Source organism: Staurois parvus, unplaced genomic scaffold, assembly GCF_062004578.1.
Source record: "Staurois parvus isolate SC_StPar_1 unplaced genomic scaffold, SC_StPar_1.0 ptg000592l, whole genome shotgun sequence".
In the NCBI taxonomy this organism is placed as follows: domain Eukaryota; kingdom Metazoa; phylum Chordata; class Amphibia; order Anura; family Ranidae; genus Staurois; species Staurois parvus.
In genome coordinates, this window is record NW_028318388.1 from 1,869,126 (window position 1) to 1,887,266 (window position 18,141).

The window sequence follows — 18,141 nt, forward strand, 5'->3', positions numbered from 1 at the left end:
TAGTGTCAGTGGAAAGAATAGTGCCCTATCAGGTCAGTAGAAAGAAAAATGCCCCATTGTTGGTTTCTGTTGGAAGAATAGTGCCCCACTGTTGGTGTCAGTGGAAGGAATACAGCCTCATTGTTGGTGTCAGTGGAAGGAATACAGCCTCATTGTTGGTGTCAGTGGGCAGAATAGTGTCTCATATCAGTGGGATGAACATGACCCAAGGATGGGATATAGGCAAGCAAAGGGCCCCAGTTTTGCGACCAACATCATTAATGGTAAAAGGCTAGCATATCTTTTTCCAATAAAATATGATACTCCATCTCTCTTTGGTGTCCGGTGACATTAACAGTACTGAGCAGGGGCGGACTGATCATTTGGAAACTCGGGCACTGCCCGAGGGCCCGGGGTCAATAGGGGGCCCCATGAGATGCACCTGGTACCTTTTTCATAGGCTTTTTTGAGTTTGGCCAAGGACACAGGGGCCCCATGATCCATTATTGCCCGGGGGCCCCATGAGTTGTCAGTCTGCCCCTGGTACTGAGGCATTAGTCACATTGGCTCCAGCAAAGAGGCTTGATGTAGTGACAGGAAGAGATGATCAGTCAGGTTACCTGATGGAACAAAGGTAACCTTCCTCAGCAGACATCACGTGGTTAATTTCTCAGCACTGGTCATTTGAATGGATCCCGCTAAGCATGCTGAACTAGCTAATGCTCCAAAGTCCAATATCTGCATGAACTTTCATCGTGGAGGCTTACTTAATAAAATAAAAATACTTTTATTTTACAGTTTAGGTTTGCTTGACAAACTATACATAATGAACATTTGGTCCTTCTGCTCACCCACACATTTACCAGGAAGATGAATTAATGAATATAGTTTTGTTCTATTTCCACTCAAATGATTATACAAGAGTTCATTTTATCTGAATAAGTTTATTCTGCAGGCAAATACATTTTTAGTCAAAATATATTAATTTACATATTATACCCATAAAATTAATAAATCAGGAAATATCCAAGTAATAAACATCATTGATTTGAAAATACAAAGGAAAACTGTAATTACTCAACAGAAAAAGAATGATCATGTGCTAGAAAATACAAGCTACCATCTGATGCATGACATGTTAGGTATGGACAAAAAACATGGTGTGAATGCTATATAACAGTTATCTAAGTATGCATGATTGTAACATTTTATGTAAAGTAAACCCAAGGGCACAGGTGTCAAACTGGTAACCCTCCAGCTGTTGCGGAACTACAAGTCCCATGAGGCATTGCAAGGCTGACAGTTATAAGAATGACTATCACAGGCAGAAGCATGATGGGACTTGTAGTTTCGCAACAGCTGGAGGGCCATCAGTTTGACACCCCTGCTCTAGGGGGATCTTTAGACATTGTACCTGTCTGTGGCAGTGTGCAGCAATTTCATTTATTTAAATAACATTTGAGAAGCACAAAGATCATGGGTGCTTTAATAAGTAAATTGCGACCTGAGCTGGCATGGTCTTAACACCAGACCCCTTTACCGATAAAAGAAGCTAGCAGGTACTCCAGCTCACCAGGCGCCCCCTTCTAATGGCAAACTTACTTTTTAGTGAATGGAGGCTTTTCTAAGCAGTTCATTATTGTATGTCCTATAATACATTATTGTCAATCTAGGAAACTCCACTTATCCACTAGTAAGTTGAAACTGTTGTCAGATAATACAGCGCAACTTAGACTGGAGAACAGACTCTAAATAATATTTGGAGACAGGGATGGCAATCATATGCAAAATTAAAAAATGACATATGATGCAGTCTGCAAATAGTATTAAGGTGTTACTAAACCAAGGACCCTGCATTCACTATATCTGGTCTCCCTGGATCATGCATTCACTACATCTGGGCTCCCAGGACCCTGCATTCATTATATTTGGTCTCCCCGGACCCTGCATTCACTACATCTGGGCTCCCAGGACCCTGCATTCACTATATCTGGTCTCCCAGGATCCTGCATTCACTATATCTGGTCTCCTCGGACCCTGCATTCACTATATCTGGTCTCCCCGGACCCTGCATTCACTATATCTGGTCTCCTCGGACCCTGCATTCGCTATATCTGGTCTCCCTGGATCATGAATTCACTATATCCGGTCTCCCCGGACCCTGCATTCACTATATCCGGTCTCCCCAGACCTTGCATTCACTATATCTGGTCTCCCAGGAACCTGCATTCACTATATCTGGTCTCCCCGGACCCTGCATTCACTATATCCGGTCTCCCCGGACCCTGCATTCACTATATCTGGTCTCCCAGGAACCTGCATTCACTACATCTGGTCTCCCTGGACATTGCATTCACTCTATCTGGTCTCCCCGGACCCTGCATTCACTATATCCGGTCTCCCCGGACCCTGCATTCACTATATCCGGTCTCCCCGGACCCTGCATTCACTATATCCAGTCTCCCCGGACCCTGCATTCACTATATCCGGTCTCCCCAGACCTTGCATTCACTATATCTGGTCTCCCCGAACCCTTCATTCATTATATCTGGTCTTTCAGGACCCTGCATTCACTATATCTGGTCTCCTCGGACCCTGCATTCACTATATCTGGTCTCCCAGGACCCTGCATTCACTATATCCGGTCTCCCCGGACCCTACATTCACTATATCTGGTCTCCCCGGACCCTACATTCACTATATCTGGTCTCCCAGGACCCTGCATTCACTATATCTGGTCTCCCTGGACATTGCATTCACTCTATCTGGTCTCCCCGGACCCTGCATTTACTATATCTGGTCTCCCCGGACCCTACATTCACTATATTCGATCTCCCCGTACCCTGCATTCACTATATCTGGTCTCCCCGGACCCTGCATTCACTATATCCGGTCTGCCCGGACCCTGCATTCACTCTATCTGGTCTCCGCGGACCCTGCATTCACTATATCTGGTCTCCCCGGACCCTGCATTCACTATATCCGGTCTGCCCGGACCCTGCATTCACTCTATCTGGTCTCCGCGGACCCTGCATTCACTATATCTGGTCTCCCCGGACCCTGCATTCACTATATCTGGTCTCCCAGGACCCTGCATTCACTATATCTGGTCTCCCCGGACCCTACATTCACTATATCCGATCTCCCCGGACCCTGCATTCACTATATCTGGTCTCCCACAGTACACACAACGTGGAAAAGCAGTTATTTTAGAGCAGTTATTTTAGCAAGTATAAACTGCCAAATACCTTTTCTCATCAGCAGTATATAGCAGTCTTGTGACTTATATCAGTGTCTAGCCGAGCACTGGTTAGCTCGTAGTTTTCTTTCTGCTCCTGAAAATGCCAGGACAGTACAAATATCCCCCAAATTACCTCTTTTTGGAAAGTAGACAGTCCAAGGTATTTAAAAATAGGCATGGTGGATGTCTCCCAGGGGTAACAGATCCTGTTGCCCCTGGAAGATGTCCTATGATACGAAACGTATGTAGGGCAGAGCTCAGCGGTGACGTCATCACATCCATCCGGGGAGCTGGTAGCTGTTTGATATGCTCTTCAATATTGCCTTGCTTGTGTTACTGCACTTCTATGTGTTATTGCGCTGATCTGGTTATTTTCTAGCGCAAGTTACCTTTGTAATTTAGAGCATGATATTTGTTATATAGCTCATGGTCCCACTTTGGTTACTTATAAAAGCTGCCATGTTTACAAAACTAATTCAGATTTTGTTACTGTTTTAGCCCTGTGCATTTTTGTATGTTACAGCTGTTTTTGTAGCCATTTCTGGAAAAAAAGAAAGGAATTGCACCATTCGAAAGATGAGGATTTGGTCATTTTCACTTAATGTAAATAAAATAAATTTTTAAACTTCAAACTTATTTAAGGTACAATTCCAGCCTTCACAGAGCAAATGTACTTTACCGGTAACAAGTCTGGCATGTGTAATAGTTTGTAAAATTCTTTTTTGAATAACTGCAATTGATTCTGCAGCTGGGGATCATTTATTACCATTTGCTGAGCATAAGGAAGGAAGTCCTCCTGGTGGCTTGTGACACCAATGACTTATGTGAATGCAATGTCCTTAACAGCAGGCCATAGTAGAATATGACTTGAAGGTGGAGCAGTTATGTGGGTAGCCTGTAGTTGGGAAACCAAAGGGAAGCAGCAATATAATAGCAGCATATATTTTAGGATCTTTCAAAAGTATCCTTAGTGGGGACACCAGAAAAGCACAAGTTCGTTTGGTTGTCACCAAACGTGTGGATTTCACATGTTTAAAGAAAGGGGCTAAAGAGAATTGGGGGGCGATTTACTAAAACTGCATGGTACAAAGACTGGTGCAACTCTGCATAGAAACCAATCAGCTTCCAGGTTCTATTGTCAAAACTTAATTGAACAAGATGAAGTTAGAAGCTGATTGGCTACCATGCACAGCTACACCAGATTCTGAGTGCTCCAGTTTTAGTAAATCAACCCCTAAGTCTTTTTATAATTACTGTTGCAACTTTTTAATTTGTCTGACTAGGTTGTGCATTCAATTTTTTATCATGATCCACCCAATTAAAATTTGAATGTGAACATGTGCTTTGCCGAGGCAGATCACAGCAATGGGTTCGTTAAATTGCTTGATGCTTATATCTTCTGCTAATGGTGCCACGCTGGATGCCTGACCAGCCAATCGTCAAGACACAAGTGCTGTCACATGGGGGCAGGAAGAAAGTCCTTGAGTAAACCTACATGAGATTGGCTGAAGCTGGCCATATACTAGTAGAATATTATTGAAAATACTTTGTTTAAAGAAGTCCATTTGGGGTCAACTTGACATTCGTTTTCAACCACAGTGACAAGAAAATTCAAAGGTGCAGGATGAAAAATTTTCTCAAACGAATTTCCAGCAATGTATGTGGTTTTCATTCAGGAAAGTCCATTCATTCCAAAATCGAATGTTAAAAGCAAACAACATTTCAAGGTACATTTGAGTGACATTCATCAAGTCATCGAATATACTGGAAATTTTCATAGGAATGTTTGTACAAAAACCTGCTAATGTATGGCCAGCTTTAGAGTTCATACAGTACTTTCTCTTTGCTCAGGCAAAAGGATAGGATGAAAAGGGAGCAAAAAGAAGGTGGAAATTCCAGGGCAGCCAACTAGGTAGGTGAACTTGTCTCTTTCCTCTGTGTGGGCAAAGCACAGGTTCACTTTAAATGGTGAATTATTATGAAGAACCCTGTCTATATCCTCTACAGGCCTTCTGCATGTCCTTCAAGAAGTTCGGAACTCCACTCTGAAATAAAACAGGAAAAATGTAATGTTAAAAGAGTAACTCCCCTTCTGTTGAAAAAACAAAAAAAAACAGTCCTCTCTAGGAGATCAATGTACATTACAGGGATTTTAACAAACCTTCAGTTTCCTTCCTTTTGTTACACTGAGGAAATAGTTGTTTGTTTTACCATGTACTTTGGATACTGATTCTCACATTATTGCTGGGGTGGATCTATAGTTATGGGGAGGGGGGCAATATGTTGCGGGTCTGTTGTTGCTGGGGGGTCTACTGTTGCTGGCTGCAGGGGATTTATTTTATTGCTTTTCTTGCTATCGATTAACAAATTCCATACAAATTACTTAGCACCACAAAATGATACTTGGCTCTGTATTCCCTAAAAGGGTTGTACTGGTAAGTGGGCAAGTGATGAAACAAAGGGACGATGCTTGGAGGTGAGTGAGGGACAGAGACAAGTGCTGACTCACAAGTACCTACACCTATTCCCTGAGAAAAAAAGTCCTGATAAGATCCATATCTGAGCTGAACACCCCAGTACAAAGGAGTATAATGTTTAACCACTTCAAGTCCGGACACTTTTACCCCCTTCCTGTCCAGGCCAATTTTCAGCTTTCAGTGCTATCACACTTTGAATGACAATTGCGCAGTCATGCAACACTGCACCCATGTGAATTTTTTAGCATTTTTTTGAGACAGATACAATTTTACTTTGGCGGTGGTGTCTATGTTGTCTGGCCATTGCATCTGGATAAGAAGACCAGCTAAACAGAATTGTTATAAATTTTTTTTTGGGCAGTGGTTCATGGGTGTATATTTTAACAACATAAAAAAATTACATGTGCATCACATCTTTAAGTCATTCATTTGAACACATTTTTGCACACATGAAACAATCTTTGTGTAGGTACATGCCATTTCCTCCCATGATCATTCTGTTAACAATACCTTTAAATGTAAGATATCATAAGGGGATTAAACAATCCCTGGAACAATTAAATGAGTCCTCTGGGACTTAGAGCTACTTTAAAGCGCACATATAAAAGATGTTTGTATTTCCAGAATCGCTCCTCCTAAACACATACCCTTCGCCAAAACCAGGGACTTCGCTAATCAGATCTTATACAATACCCTCGTCTCCTTACGTCAATCCCTTATCTTGACTGTGAAGAAGCAGGATGCAGGAGAAGTGACATCAGTGCATGAATTGTCTAATTGGCGTCTAAGGGCATGGTAATAAAATTAATACACGGCTGCTTTTGCGGCCTCAAACTTTAGGGAGGCCTGGAAGGAAATGGGTTTCGGCAACAAAATAGACAAAGACAATAATAGCAAGATTGTTTAAAGAGTCAGAGAAAACAAAATAAATTCAATTTTCCTTTTATGTAAAAGTGCTGATAAAATGTACTTGAAATTTTAGCGAAAACAGTTTACCATAACTGAGTCTGGTAAGAAAAATAGAAGTTTTTATTTTTAAGTATGAAGGTTTTAAATAATCTTCAAAGGATATTGGCCCCTCCTCAACAGAATCTAGAATAAAGCTCCAACCACTTTGTGTATGACACTGGAGAGGAAATAAGATTGCAGAAAAGTATGGTGGCACACTGATGTTCTAAAGTTCTGTATGACAGCTGAGCATGGGATACCAAATCCTTGGATGGGGTAACATTCTACCCATACCCTGTAACAGGTAAATACAGATTATTGGACAAGTTCATCTAGTGCCCAGGGTAAGAATGTGGAACTGTGCCCCTTCCCCGACTGTTATTGCATGCTGTAGTTTGGGCTTACTGCCCTGTGGCCATTCTCTGCCCCCTTACTCCACTGTGCCAAGGGCAGCTGCCCCTCCAGCCCACCCCTTGTTCCAGCCCTGGGTAAATAGTATAGTAGCTTAGGGAGCTCCAGTCTCCTGTGTGAAAATTAAAAGTCAGCAGCTACAAAAACTGTAGCTGCTGGCTTTTAATAAACAGCCACTCACTTGTCCCACGATCCAGGGATGTGCTCACCCCAGCTGTTTTCACCTTCTGTCCCCTAGTGCCAGCATCTTAACTGTGAGCACCCGGATGTAGGGCCGTGGAGAAGGGGGTACCACCAGTCCTCCTGTATGGGGCCCAGACAGCTGGGTGAATCAGATTTTTGGTCAGGGAGGGTGATCGGCACGTCAGGGGGGCAATTACTGGAACAAATCCCCTGTATGGGTCTCTGCAGCAGCGAAAAGCTGGCTTCTTCTCCTTCCCCTCCTGCTGGCTTTCATCTGTTGCAGAGAGAGCCATACAGGGGATCAGTTCCAGTAATTTACCCCCCCTGCCGCACCCATCTCCCTCCCCGTGCACCATACATTTGCCTTTGCTGCCCAGGACCCCTGTGTCCCCCCACCCTGCAGAGCTTCCGGAATCCCTTCTCTCCTTTCCACAGGCAACTGCAGTGACGCAAAAGGTTCCTTCAGGATGGAGCCTTAGGGAAGGGTCAGATAAATATGTCACATTTACCAGCCCTTTACTTTCCTGAATGAAGACAATGAGGGATTGGTACCGATCACTCATTGTGTTCATTTATAACTGAAGCATAGTAAACTGTGTGTTTTTTGTTTTTTTTGAGGGGGCCCTGTCAGGTTGGCTGTATGGGGCCCCGTAGTTTCTAACAGCAGCCCTGCCCAGGTGAGACAGCTTGTGGCTTCAAAGCTGGGTGCCCACTGCATATTCATGAGCCATGCTGCGCACTGTAAAAGTTCTTGCGGTCTTCTGGGACTTGTGATGTGTCCTAGAAGACTGTGGGGAGGACGGGGGGAGGAGAAGTTTTTCTCCAATCACCTAGGCGGTCCGAGTGGAAGTGGGAGCGGGTATCTGTCAAAATGAGGCTCCCCTCCTTCCCCAAAAGTGCCATTCATTAACAGGAGCAAGGGAGGAGGCCCTAAAGTGGAACTTCCCTTTCTGGGTGAAGCTCCGCTTTAAAGAACCAGAATAGGCATTAAAGTGTATATTTAGGCACAGTTTGGGTTTACGTAATACTAAAGCAAGAGATGGCTCACCTATATGCATGATGTCCCCATTTAATAGATGTGCATTTCCAATGTGCAGCATATTTTTCCAAACTTGTGATCCTAGGACTAGAGAAGACCTGTCATCCCTGTCTGCACTCTAATCCATGGGTTACTGGTCACCCCAATGCCCACTTGTAGTTTTGATGTTGTTAGATCAGTCTGAATCAATTAGTGTTCACCTGACCTCACTGCCAATACCTGAATCAAGGGGTATTCGTAATACTAATGCCTCTCCCCCGCCAGTGCTATTCCCCACGGTCTCTTCTGCTCTGATGATGTAACATGCCATAAAAAAATTATTAACTGTTCGTTATAGGCAGGTAAGGGAAAACAGTTTTAAAGCTGCATGCAGTTGAGAACAGAAGAAGGATGGATGTGGTGGGATGGGAATTGGATATAAGCAAGGAGGTGAGCTTGAGGGGAAATCCCAAAATAAAGTAACATATAAATTTGCCAAGTCATTTCATAATCAAATTTAAGGGTGCATTGACCCTTTAAACCAGCCATACACTAATACGATTTATGATCTATGAAGTGGACTGGGACATGTCTTTCTTGTTTACTTTTAAGCTGAGCATTGCTAGTTATAACCAGGGAAGAAACGTTAAACTGCTCATTTGATGGTAAAGGACCCTATCCTCCCTGCAGAAGATTATCCTATCAATAACTGATAGGTCCTAGAGGTGTGCAGAATCTGAGGGTACCCTATTGCATCTGTGGTGGTCTTGTTCTTGAATCAGGCCATTCTGGGCCAACTTCTTTAAACTGTGCCTCAAGATCCCAGGTCGAACATGGCTGGAGATCCCAGAGGTGGCACCTATCTCCCTATAATTCCAGGGTCCATTGCTGGACCTAAACAGGGTGTTTTTCGCTTTCTTCTCATGCACTCGTCCCTAGGCATTGGAAGAAGATGACCCCCCCCCCAACATTAGGGAATGGACAAAGGAAATCAATTTGATCCTGTGGACGGAGGAGTTAACCACTCACCTATACAATGATACCCTAAATTTGTACCATTGTGGTACTCTTGGATCGACTTTTCCATATCAACCAAACTTTAGCCCTTATGACATTTACAGCTAAGCCTGAAGCCATACAAAGAGTTTTGTTGGGACCCTGGTCATGAGTTCTCACTCCTTGTCAGCTTTTACCATCCTACTTTCCATGGGCCCTCCTTTCCCTCTTGTATTGAACTGTATTGTTGCTGTATTGTCTCCTGTCATATTGTAAAGAGCTGAGCAAACTGTTGGCACTATATAAATCCTGTATAATAATAATAATTCCTCCCACCTTTTTGTTGATATTTTTTGTCTTTCCTCAGTCAAGGCACTACCCACACTCATGCACAGTTTGATTCTCGTCATGTGGTGTTTAAACTTCATGGCACCCATAACCCATGCCCTACTTTTATTGGTAAAGCACCATTACATTCTGTGGCCTGTTGGTCACGAAGCTGACCAGTTAATAAGTCCAAGATTCCATTCAAATAGGTAACCTGGATGAAATTCTAACTGGTTGGATTAGCTGACTCAGTAGTGGCAAGAAAGAATGTTCTGGTGAGAATTTCTGTACGAATGTTTATATGAAATTCTACTAGTGTATGGCCAGTTTTAAGTCCCTTGCAAACTACAGTATATTTATGCTGCAATCAGATTGGGTAATAAACAACACCACCATTGTTTATCCTCTCCAGCAGCATAAGCCTCAAAAACTAGACACATTATAAACACTAGTAAACAGACTCTTACCTTGGCTGCCCAGTTAATAAGCCATAAAGGGATCATTCCACCTGGATTGTCAAAATAATACATAAAAACTGCAAAAAATGTTTTTGAAAGTTTAATTAAACATGTACCTTGGTACAAAAATCCAATATATCATAACTACTATATTACATATTTACATTTTAACTACACAAGTCCTCATGCCTTTTTTCAATACATACAAACTCCAAGAGCATTTTTTTTTTCATTTTAGCAACGTCTTTCTTTGCAATGCAACGTTTACGTAATTTGTGCACACCTAAATATCATAATATCTCAATATACAGTATAATCAACAAAGTCAGCAGATTAAAACCATGCTATGTTAGTGCCACTGTATCATATTGGAATGTTCAAGGCTACCTATCCAACTATACAAGGGGCATCATCCTCAAGGATGATTTTTTTCATTTCTTGTACAGAGAATGCAGGGGAAATAAGGCTGCATGATATGGAAGGAGGCAGAGCAACCAAGACTGGTGGGGAGATCCTACCAGTGGGGACCCTAAGAGATACACTATACATTGAAAGGTTCATAGACCATCACAGGTGTATATATATGCTTGGTGGAACTTGTTTCAAAACCATAGGCATTAATATGGAGTTGCCATCCTTCCTTGCAGCTATGGAAGCCATCGCTCTTCTTAGAAAATGTTACCATAGGATTCTGGAAGTTTGCTGTGGGGATGCATGCCTATTCGGCCAAAGGAGCATTGTGAGGTCAGATACTAATGTTGGATGAGTTAGATTGGCATTCCAATTAATCTCAAAGCTTTTCAGTAGAGTTGAGGTCAGGGCTCTGTATGGACCACTCAAGTTCCACCACACCCAACTCATCACTCCATATCTTTATGGAGTTGGCTTTGTACACAGGAGAACAGGCATGCTGGAACAGATAAGGCCTCCTCTAAACTATTGGCTCAAGGATAGATATACACAATGTTCTACTATGCTGTAGTATTAACTGAATTCTTCAGTTGAAACACCCGAACTGTTATTGGCCATAAAGTGTATTTAACGACAGGGTTTAGTTTTTTCCTACGGGTAATAATTGAGTACTGTCTGTGATACTTTTTTTATTTGCACTAACATACAATTTTGAGGACAAGCTTTCGGGGAGTGTCCCCTTCTTCAAGGTCCAAGCAGTAATATACAGTATAGTACTGCTTGGACTTTGAAGAAGGGGACACTCCCCAAAAGCTTGTCCTCAAAATTGTATGTTAGTAGTACTGCTTGGACCTTGAAGAAGGGGACACTCCCTGAAAGCTTGTCCTCAAAATTGTATGTTAGTAGTACTGCTTGGACCTTGAAGAAGGGGACACTCCCCGAAAGCTTGTCCTCAAAATTGTATGTTAGTAGTACTGCTTGGACTTTGAAGAAGGGGACACTCCCCGAAAGCTTGTCCTCAAAATTGTATGTTAGTGCAAATAAAAAAAAGTATCACGGACAGTACTCAGTAATTGTTTCTGTCGCAAATGCACTAATACAGCTACAATCTTCCTACGGGTACAAAGTTTTGGCAGGGGTTGAGCTTTAACAGCACCCTACAAGACCAAAATCTGTCACTACCCTCTAATTTCCTCTATGCAACTTGGTCATTAGTCATTAGTGCCACATCCCTATTGAAATTTGTACAAATCATATTGTGGACATATTGGGCAAGTACCAGTCTTTTCTATTCTCTTGTGATTGTGGCAAATGTGGAGGTTTGACGCTGGATACATATAGTAGTAAATATGATGATAATTATACCTAGATGCTTCTACCAGTTATATTATACATAGATAACCTTAGATTATGAGATACAAGTGTCTTCCCACATAGTTTACTAATATGCAGATATTCAGATCTGAGGGGAATTGGATAGGAGGGGGTGGCTCCTGGGTGGGCATTCCCACTGATATGAGTCCCATGTAGGGTTCTGTAACTTGTCTCTTCTTCCCTCTTGGTGTGTTTTGAGGACACTGTCTTTCTGGGATCAGATGGTACATGGGATTTGAAGTGAGATTTATGTATGTTTGTTTTTATATTTGGAATTTTGATTATTGTTTTTCATTCAGAAGAATATTTATTGATTTCAGGTACTTGTATTGTGCCGTCAATTTTTATGCAGCACTTTACATATATATTGTATATTCACATCAGTCCCTAATCATCAAGGGGCGTACAATCTAAGGTACCTAACTTACATTCATACATACACATACTAGGGACAATTTAGACAGGAGCCAATTCACCTACCAGCATGCCTTTGGAGTGTGGGAGTAAACCGGAGTACCCGGAGGAAACCCACGTAGGCACAGGGAGAACATGTAAACTCCAGGCAGGTGATGCCATGGTTGGGATTCAAACCAACGACCCCAGTACTGCCAGGCAGAAGTGTTAACCATTTATCCACTGTACTGCTCGAAATAAACAGTTATTCTTTGGGCTCCTGAAAAAGTGGATTTTGTCCAGAAGACGCGTTGCGCTAAGATGAGGACAATCCAATTAACAACGGTTTACTATTATGCCAATGATTTAAGATTTTTTTTTATTTTTTAAAAAATGTGTGTTCTGTAAACAAATAGATGAGTGTATATGTTCTGTGAGGGAGTCAATAATAATAATGTCTGTAATAATAAATACTTCTGTTTTATTTGTAACATATTTTTACACTTGACTACACTGACCCACCAACACTTACTTTTGCAGCCATTTTTCCCATCACTCTCTATAGCAAGGCTTTGCTTGTAACCATTGACTCTAATGATGCCTGACTTCTCTGGCCAGTGGGGAACTGATACACTTTTAGCTAGAATCACAAAGATCTTCCTCCCGCTGATGTCTAGATCTCGCCGTTCCCGAACATATACATACTGCTCTTACTGATTAAGGAAGATAGTTGTACAGATATTTCTTACAGTCAAAAGTAAGATAAAAATAAATATTCCATTAAAAATAAAAACACAAATACAAGTTTTGCTGCAATATTCACCATCAATACAGAGATTTCCCCTGTGATATTTTTTTCTGCTGCTAGCTATTCTCAGTTCGATGGCCAAAATTATTTATTCCACTTCCCATGGTTGCTTGGGCCCGCTTCAGTTTGACTGGACAGTGAAGAAGCAGTACAGTGATGAGTTCATCTCTATGTCACTCTGCTTTCTCCTTCTATCAGCATTCTTCTTGTCGGCATGTGAACTGATTTGGCACCTTGTACTAATTTCTTTTCACATATTCCAGCCCTGCTACCTGCCGTACAGGAGCTGCAAGAAGCTGATACAAGGTCAGATTCAGGTACTTATGCCGCTTGTATTTAAAAACTACAATTAATAATGTATTGCAGATTACAGAGCTTAATGAATTTGTGTAATATTGTGTCTGTATGTATGAGAGAGAGTATATAAATATATATAGTATGTGTGTATCAGGGGCGGACTATTTGGAAACTCGGGCACTGCCCTAGGGCCCGGGGTCAGTAGGGGGCCCCATGAGATGCCCCTGGTACCTTTTTCATAGGCTTTTTTGAGTTTGGGCAAGGACACAGGGGCCGCATGATCCCCTATTGCCCAGGGGCCCCAGGAGTTGTCAGTCCACCCCTGGCGTGTGTGTGTGTATATATATATATATATATATATATATATATATATATATGTCAATACAAGTCGCAAAGATGTCTCACAAAAATTGTGAAGGAACCTTTGCTGCGACTTGAATCATAGCGATAACAGTGGGGCTATTGAAAGATATGAGATGTGACTTTGAACTCGCAAGTTGAATGACAAGAAGCATTGATGTGAACCGGCGCTAACATTGTATGTTCACAACTACTCTAATATTTGCATTTTATATCTTCCTGAAGTTCAGCTTTAAATACACTTTAGATACAGCGATTTCTTGCAAGGGTATAGAAGTAACATTGTTCCAAGTCTATAAGAAAGGATACATCCCTATTAGATAGAGGGAAGGGATACTTTACTTCCCAATAGATCATTTTGTCTTCTCCAGTTTTTTCTTCTTGAAGAGCTGCAGAATAAGAAAGGCAGTTGTGACTCACACCCAGTTTATTTCAATTATTGAAAAATACAACAGCTCCTTATAGAAAACCACACACCAGAAATACCAAAATTGTCATCGCTGAGCAGCTTCTGAAAATCCCACTTTCCTGGCTGTCTATGGCTAGTGGCAAGTGATGTCAGAGTTTCTGGCACACTGACTTCTTTCAGAGTACAGTAATACCTCGGTTTACGAATGTAAGTAATTCTGCAGGACTTTTCGTATAGTGAAAATTTCGTAAAACGAAACGTCATTTCCCACAGGAATGCATTGAAAACCAATTAATCCGTTCCGGAGGTCAGAAAAAAGTAAACGCTACCAAAATACCGAATTAGTTATTTTATCAAGTCATGCGGTATTTTAGTAGTGACAACCATGTGTTAATATTTCAGCTGCCAGTGGGGTTCCCCACTGACAGCTGAATGTAAAAGAATTGCCGGTAATTAAAAAAAAATTTTTTTTAAAACGGCGTGGGATCCCCCCTCCCATACATACAAAGCCCTTCGGAAACCGAGGTACCACTGTAGTTCTGAAGGATTTGGATTAATATAACCGCCAGAAAGAAAGAGGTCAGCAGTGACAGCCTTAACTCGGGTATTTCTTTTAAATGTAAATTAATAAGCCCTGGTGCAACTTGAGGTGCGACATGCGATTTTACAAATTGCACCTGAAGTCGCATCTAATGTGTTTCTATGGCACTGTCTTAATCAGTGCAATTTGAAGTAGCGCAAGTTCCTGCACTACTTTTTCCTATTTCAATGTGACTTGCATTGACTTCTGTTAAATGTGAAATCAGAGGTACAAATCACACCGATCTGCAGCTTTGAAATCACGATTTCAAAGTTTCATTCCGTGTGAACCGGGACTTAAAGTCCTACTAAACTTTCAATTCAAATCAGCTAAATTCTAGTTGTATCAAAGCAATACAATTACACTGCACAATATCCTCATTCTCCAAACAGAATGCATATATATCCATTGTCATCTAATTTTCATTAAATTGATTCTTACTGTTTTTCAGCTTCCTTGTAATGTCCTCTGTGAGCTGCCAAACCTCTCTTTTTCTCTCTTACGTCCCTTTGTTTGGACTCTGATGTAAGGGGAGACTTCAATGGGAACCCGGATGTAAGGAGGACTCTGATTGGGATCCTGATGTAAGGGAGGACTCTGATGGGGACCCTGATGTTACTAGGACTCTGATCGGGATCCTACTGTTAGGGAGGACTCTGATGGGGACCCTGATGTAAGAAATTGACTCTGATCAGGATTCGGATGTTAAGGAGGACTCTGATGGGAACCCTGATGCAGGGGCGGATTGACCATTTGGAAACTCGGGCACTGCCTGAGGGCCCGGGGTCAGTAGGGGGCCCCATGAGATGCCCCTGGTACCTTTTTCATAGGCTTTTTTGAGTTTGGGCAAGGACACAGGGGCCCCATGATCCCCTATTGCCCGGGGGCCCCATGAGTTGTCAGTCTGCCCCTGGTGGGGACCCTGATCTTAGGAGGATCCTGATGTTAGGGAGGACTCTGATGTGGATCCTGATGTCAGAGAGGACTCTGATCAGGATCCTGATGTAAGGGAGGACTCTGATGGGAACCCTGATGTAAGAGAGGACTCTGATCGGAGCCCTGATGTAAGGGAGGACTCTGATGGGGACCCTGATGTAAGAGAGGACTCTGATCGGAGCCCTGATGTAAGGGAGGACTCTGATGGGGACCCTGATGTAAGCGAGGACTCTGATCAGGATCCTGATGTAAGGGAAGACTCTGATGGGGACCCTGATGTAAGAGAGGACTCTGATGGGAACCCTGATGTAAGGGAGGACTCTGATGGGGACCCCGATGTAAGAGAGGACTCTGATCAGGATCCTGATGTAAGGGGGGAATCTGATGGGGACCCTTATGTAAGGGGGGAATCTGATGGGGACCCTGATGTAAGGGGGGACTCTGATGGGTAACACTGAAAAGATTAGAGAACCCTGGCCTAGAGATACCTAACCAAAATTATTTTTTCATATAGAGTAGGTATCCTATATTTTTAGTATTATACAGTTGTGCTCAAAAGTTTGCAAACCCTGGCAGAAATTGTGAAATTTTGGCATTAATATTGAAATTATGACTGATCGTGCCAAAAAATGTTCTATTATTGAAGGATGATGATCATATGAAGCCATTTATTATCAGATAGTTGTTTGGCTCCTTGTTGTCAGGCATATTGTAACTGGGCTTTTTTGTGGCTTGGTATCAAGAGATCCCCAAACTTTCCACTTCTTAATAGATGATTTAACAGTACTGATTGGCATATTCCAGGCTTTGGACATCTTTTTATGTCCTTTTCCATCTTTATAAAGTTCTGTTACCTTGCAACGCAGGACTTTTGACAGTTCTTTTCTGATCCCCATGGCTCAGTATCTAGCCTAGTCAGTGCTTCCATGTAAGAGCTAACAAACTCATTGACTATTTATACACTGACACAAATTGCAATTTAAAAAGCCACAGATGTGGGACATTAACCTCTAATTGGCATTTTACCTGTGTGTGTCACCTTGTGTGTCTGTACCAAGGCCGAACATTCCAGGGGATGGAAACTTTTGATCGTGCCCATTTGGGTGATTTATTTTATCATTATGATTTAAAATGGAGCCACACAACTATTTGATCATCATTGTTCAATAAAAGAGCATTTTTTGGCATCAACAGTCATATTTTCAATATCAATGCCAAAATTTCACAATTTCTGCCAGGGTGAGCACAACTGTAATAAATGTAGATGGATTTAGATTGGTCATTTAAAAGAAAAAATGATTATAAATCCCTCAAATCCCTCTTGTATTGAACTGTATTGTTACTGTATTGTCTCCCACTATAATGTAAAGCGCTGAGCAAACCGTTGGCGCCATAAATCCTGTATAATAATAATAATTATAATATAATAAAAAATATAATTCCCACTGAGTTTGCAGACTCATGGACTTGCATTGTAATTAAAAACAATAACACAACTGCTTTCTAGCAAGGCAATGGGGGAAAGCACGCATCATGAGAAAATATGACTGCCGCCACATACAGTGGGGCAAAAAAGTATTTCGTCAGCCACCAATTGTGCAAGTTCTCCCACTTATAAAGATGAGAGAGGCCTGTAATTGGCATCATAGGTAGACCTCAACTATGAGAGACAAAATGAGAAAAAAAATCCAGACAATCGCATTGGCTGATTTGGAAAGAATTTATTTGCAAATTATGGTGGAAAATAAGTATTTGGTCAATATCAAAAGTTCATCTCAATACTTTGTTATATATCCTTTGTTGGCAATGACAGAGGTCAGACGTTTCCTGTAAGTCTTCACAAGGTTGGCACACACTGTTGCTGGTATGTTGGCCCATCCTCCATGCAGATCTCCTCTAGAGCAGTGATGTTTTGGGGCTGTTGCTGGGCAACACGGACTTTCAACTCCCTCCAAAGGTTTTCTATGGGGTTGAGATCTGGAGACTGGCTAGACCACTCCAGGACCTTGAAATGCTTCTTACGAAGCCACTCCTTCGTTGCCCGGGCAGTATATTTGGGATCATTGTCATGTTGGAAGACCCAGCCACGTTTCATCTTCAATGCCCTTGCTGATGGAAGGAGGTTTGCACACAAAATCTCATGATACATGACCCCATTCATTCTGTCCTGTACATGGATCAGTCGTCCTGGTCCCTTTGTGGAGAAACAGCCCCAGAGCATGATGTTGCCACCCCCATGCTTCACAGTAGGTATGGTGTTCTTTGGATGCAACTCAGCATTCTCTCTCCTTCAAACACAACGAGTTGTGTTTCTACCAAACAGTTCTATTTTGGTTTCATCTGACCATATGACATTCTCCCAATCCTCTTCTGGATCATCCAAATGCTCTCTAGCAAACTTCAGACGGCCCAGACATGTACTGGCTTAAGCAGGGGGACACGTCTGGCACTGCAGGATCTGAGTCCCTGGCGGCGTAGTGTGTTACTGATGGTAGCCTTTGTTACGTTGGTCCCAGCTCTCTGCAGGTCATTCAC

General features: G+C 42.2%; 1 protein-coding gene across 2 annotated transcripts in view; it reads right to left on the minus strand.

Moving 5' to 3' along the window:
- Positions 1-903: 903 nt before the first annotated feature.
- PCTP (phosphatidylcholine transfer protein) overlaps positions 904-18,141 on the minus strand; it is a 46,035-nt gene continuing 28,797 nt past the window's right edge. The window contains exons 3-6 of one of the 2 annotated variants that reach the window (XM_089692543.1): positions 13,991-14,070; positions 12,749-12,920; positions 10,048-10,088; positions 904-5,265 (exon numbers count right to left, since the gene is read on the minus strand). In XM_089692543.1, the coding sequence (XP_089548669.1) occupies positions 5,197-5,265; positions 10,048-10,088; positions 12,749-12,920; positions 13,991-14,070 (362 nt within the window). In that variant the 3' untranslated portion in view covers positions 904-5,196. Of the gene's footprint in view, positions 5,266-10,047; positions 10,116-12,748; positions 12,921-13,990; positions 14,071-18,141 lie in introns of both variants that reach the window. The other variant, XM_089692542.1, reaches the window with a different exon arrangement.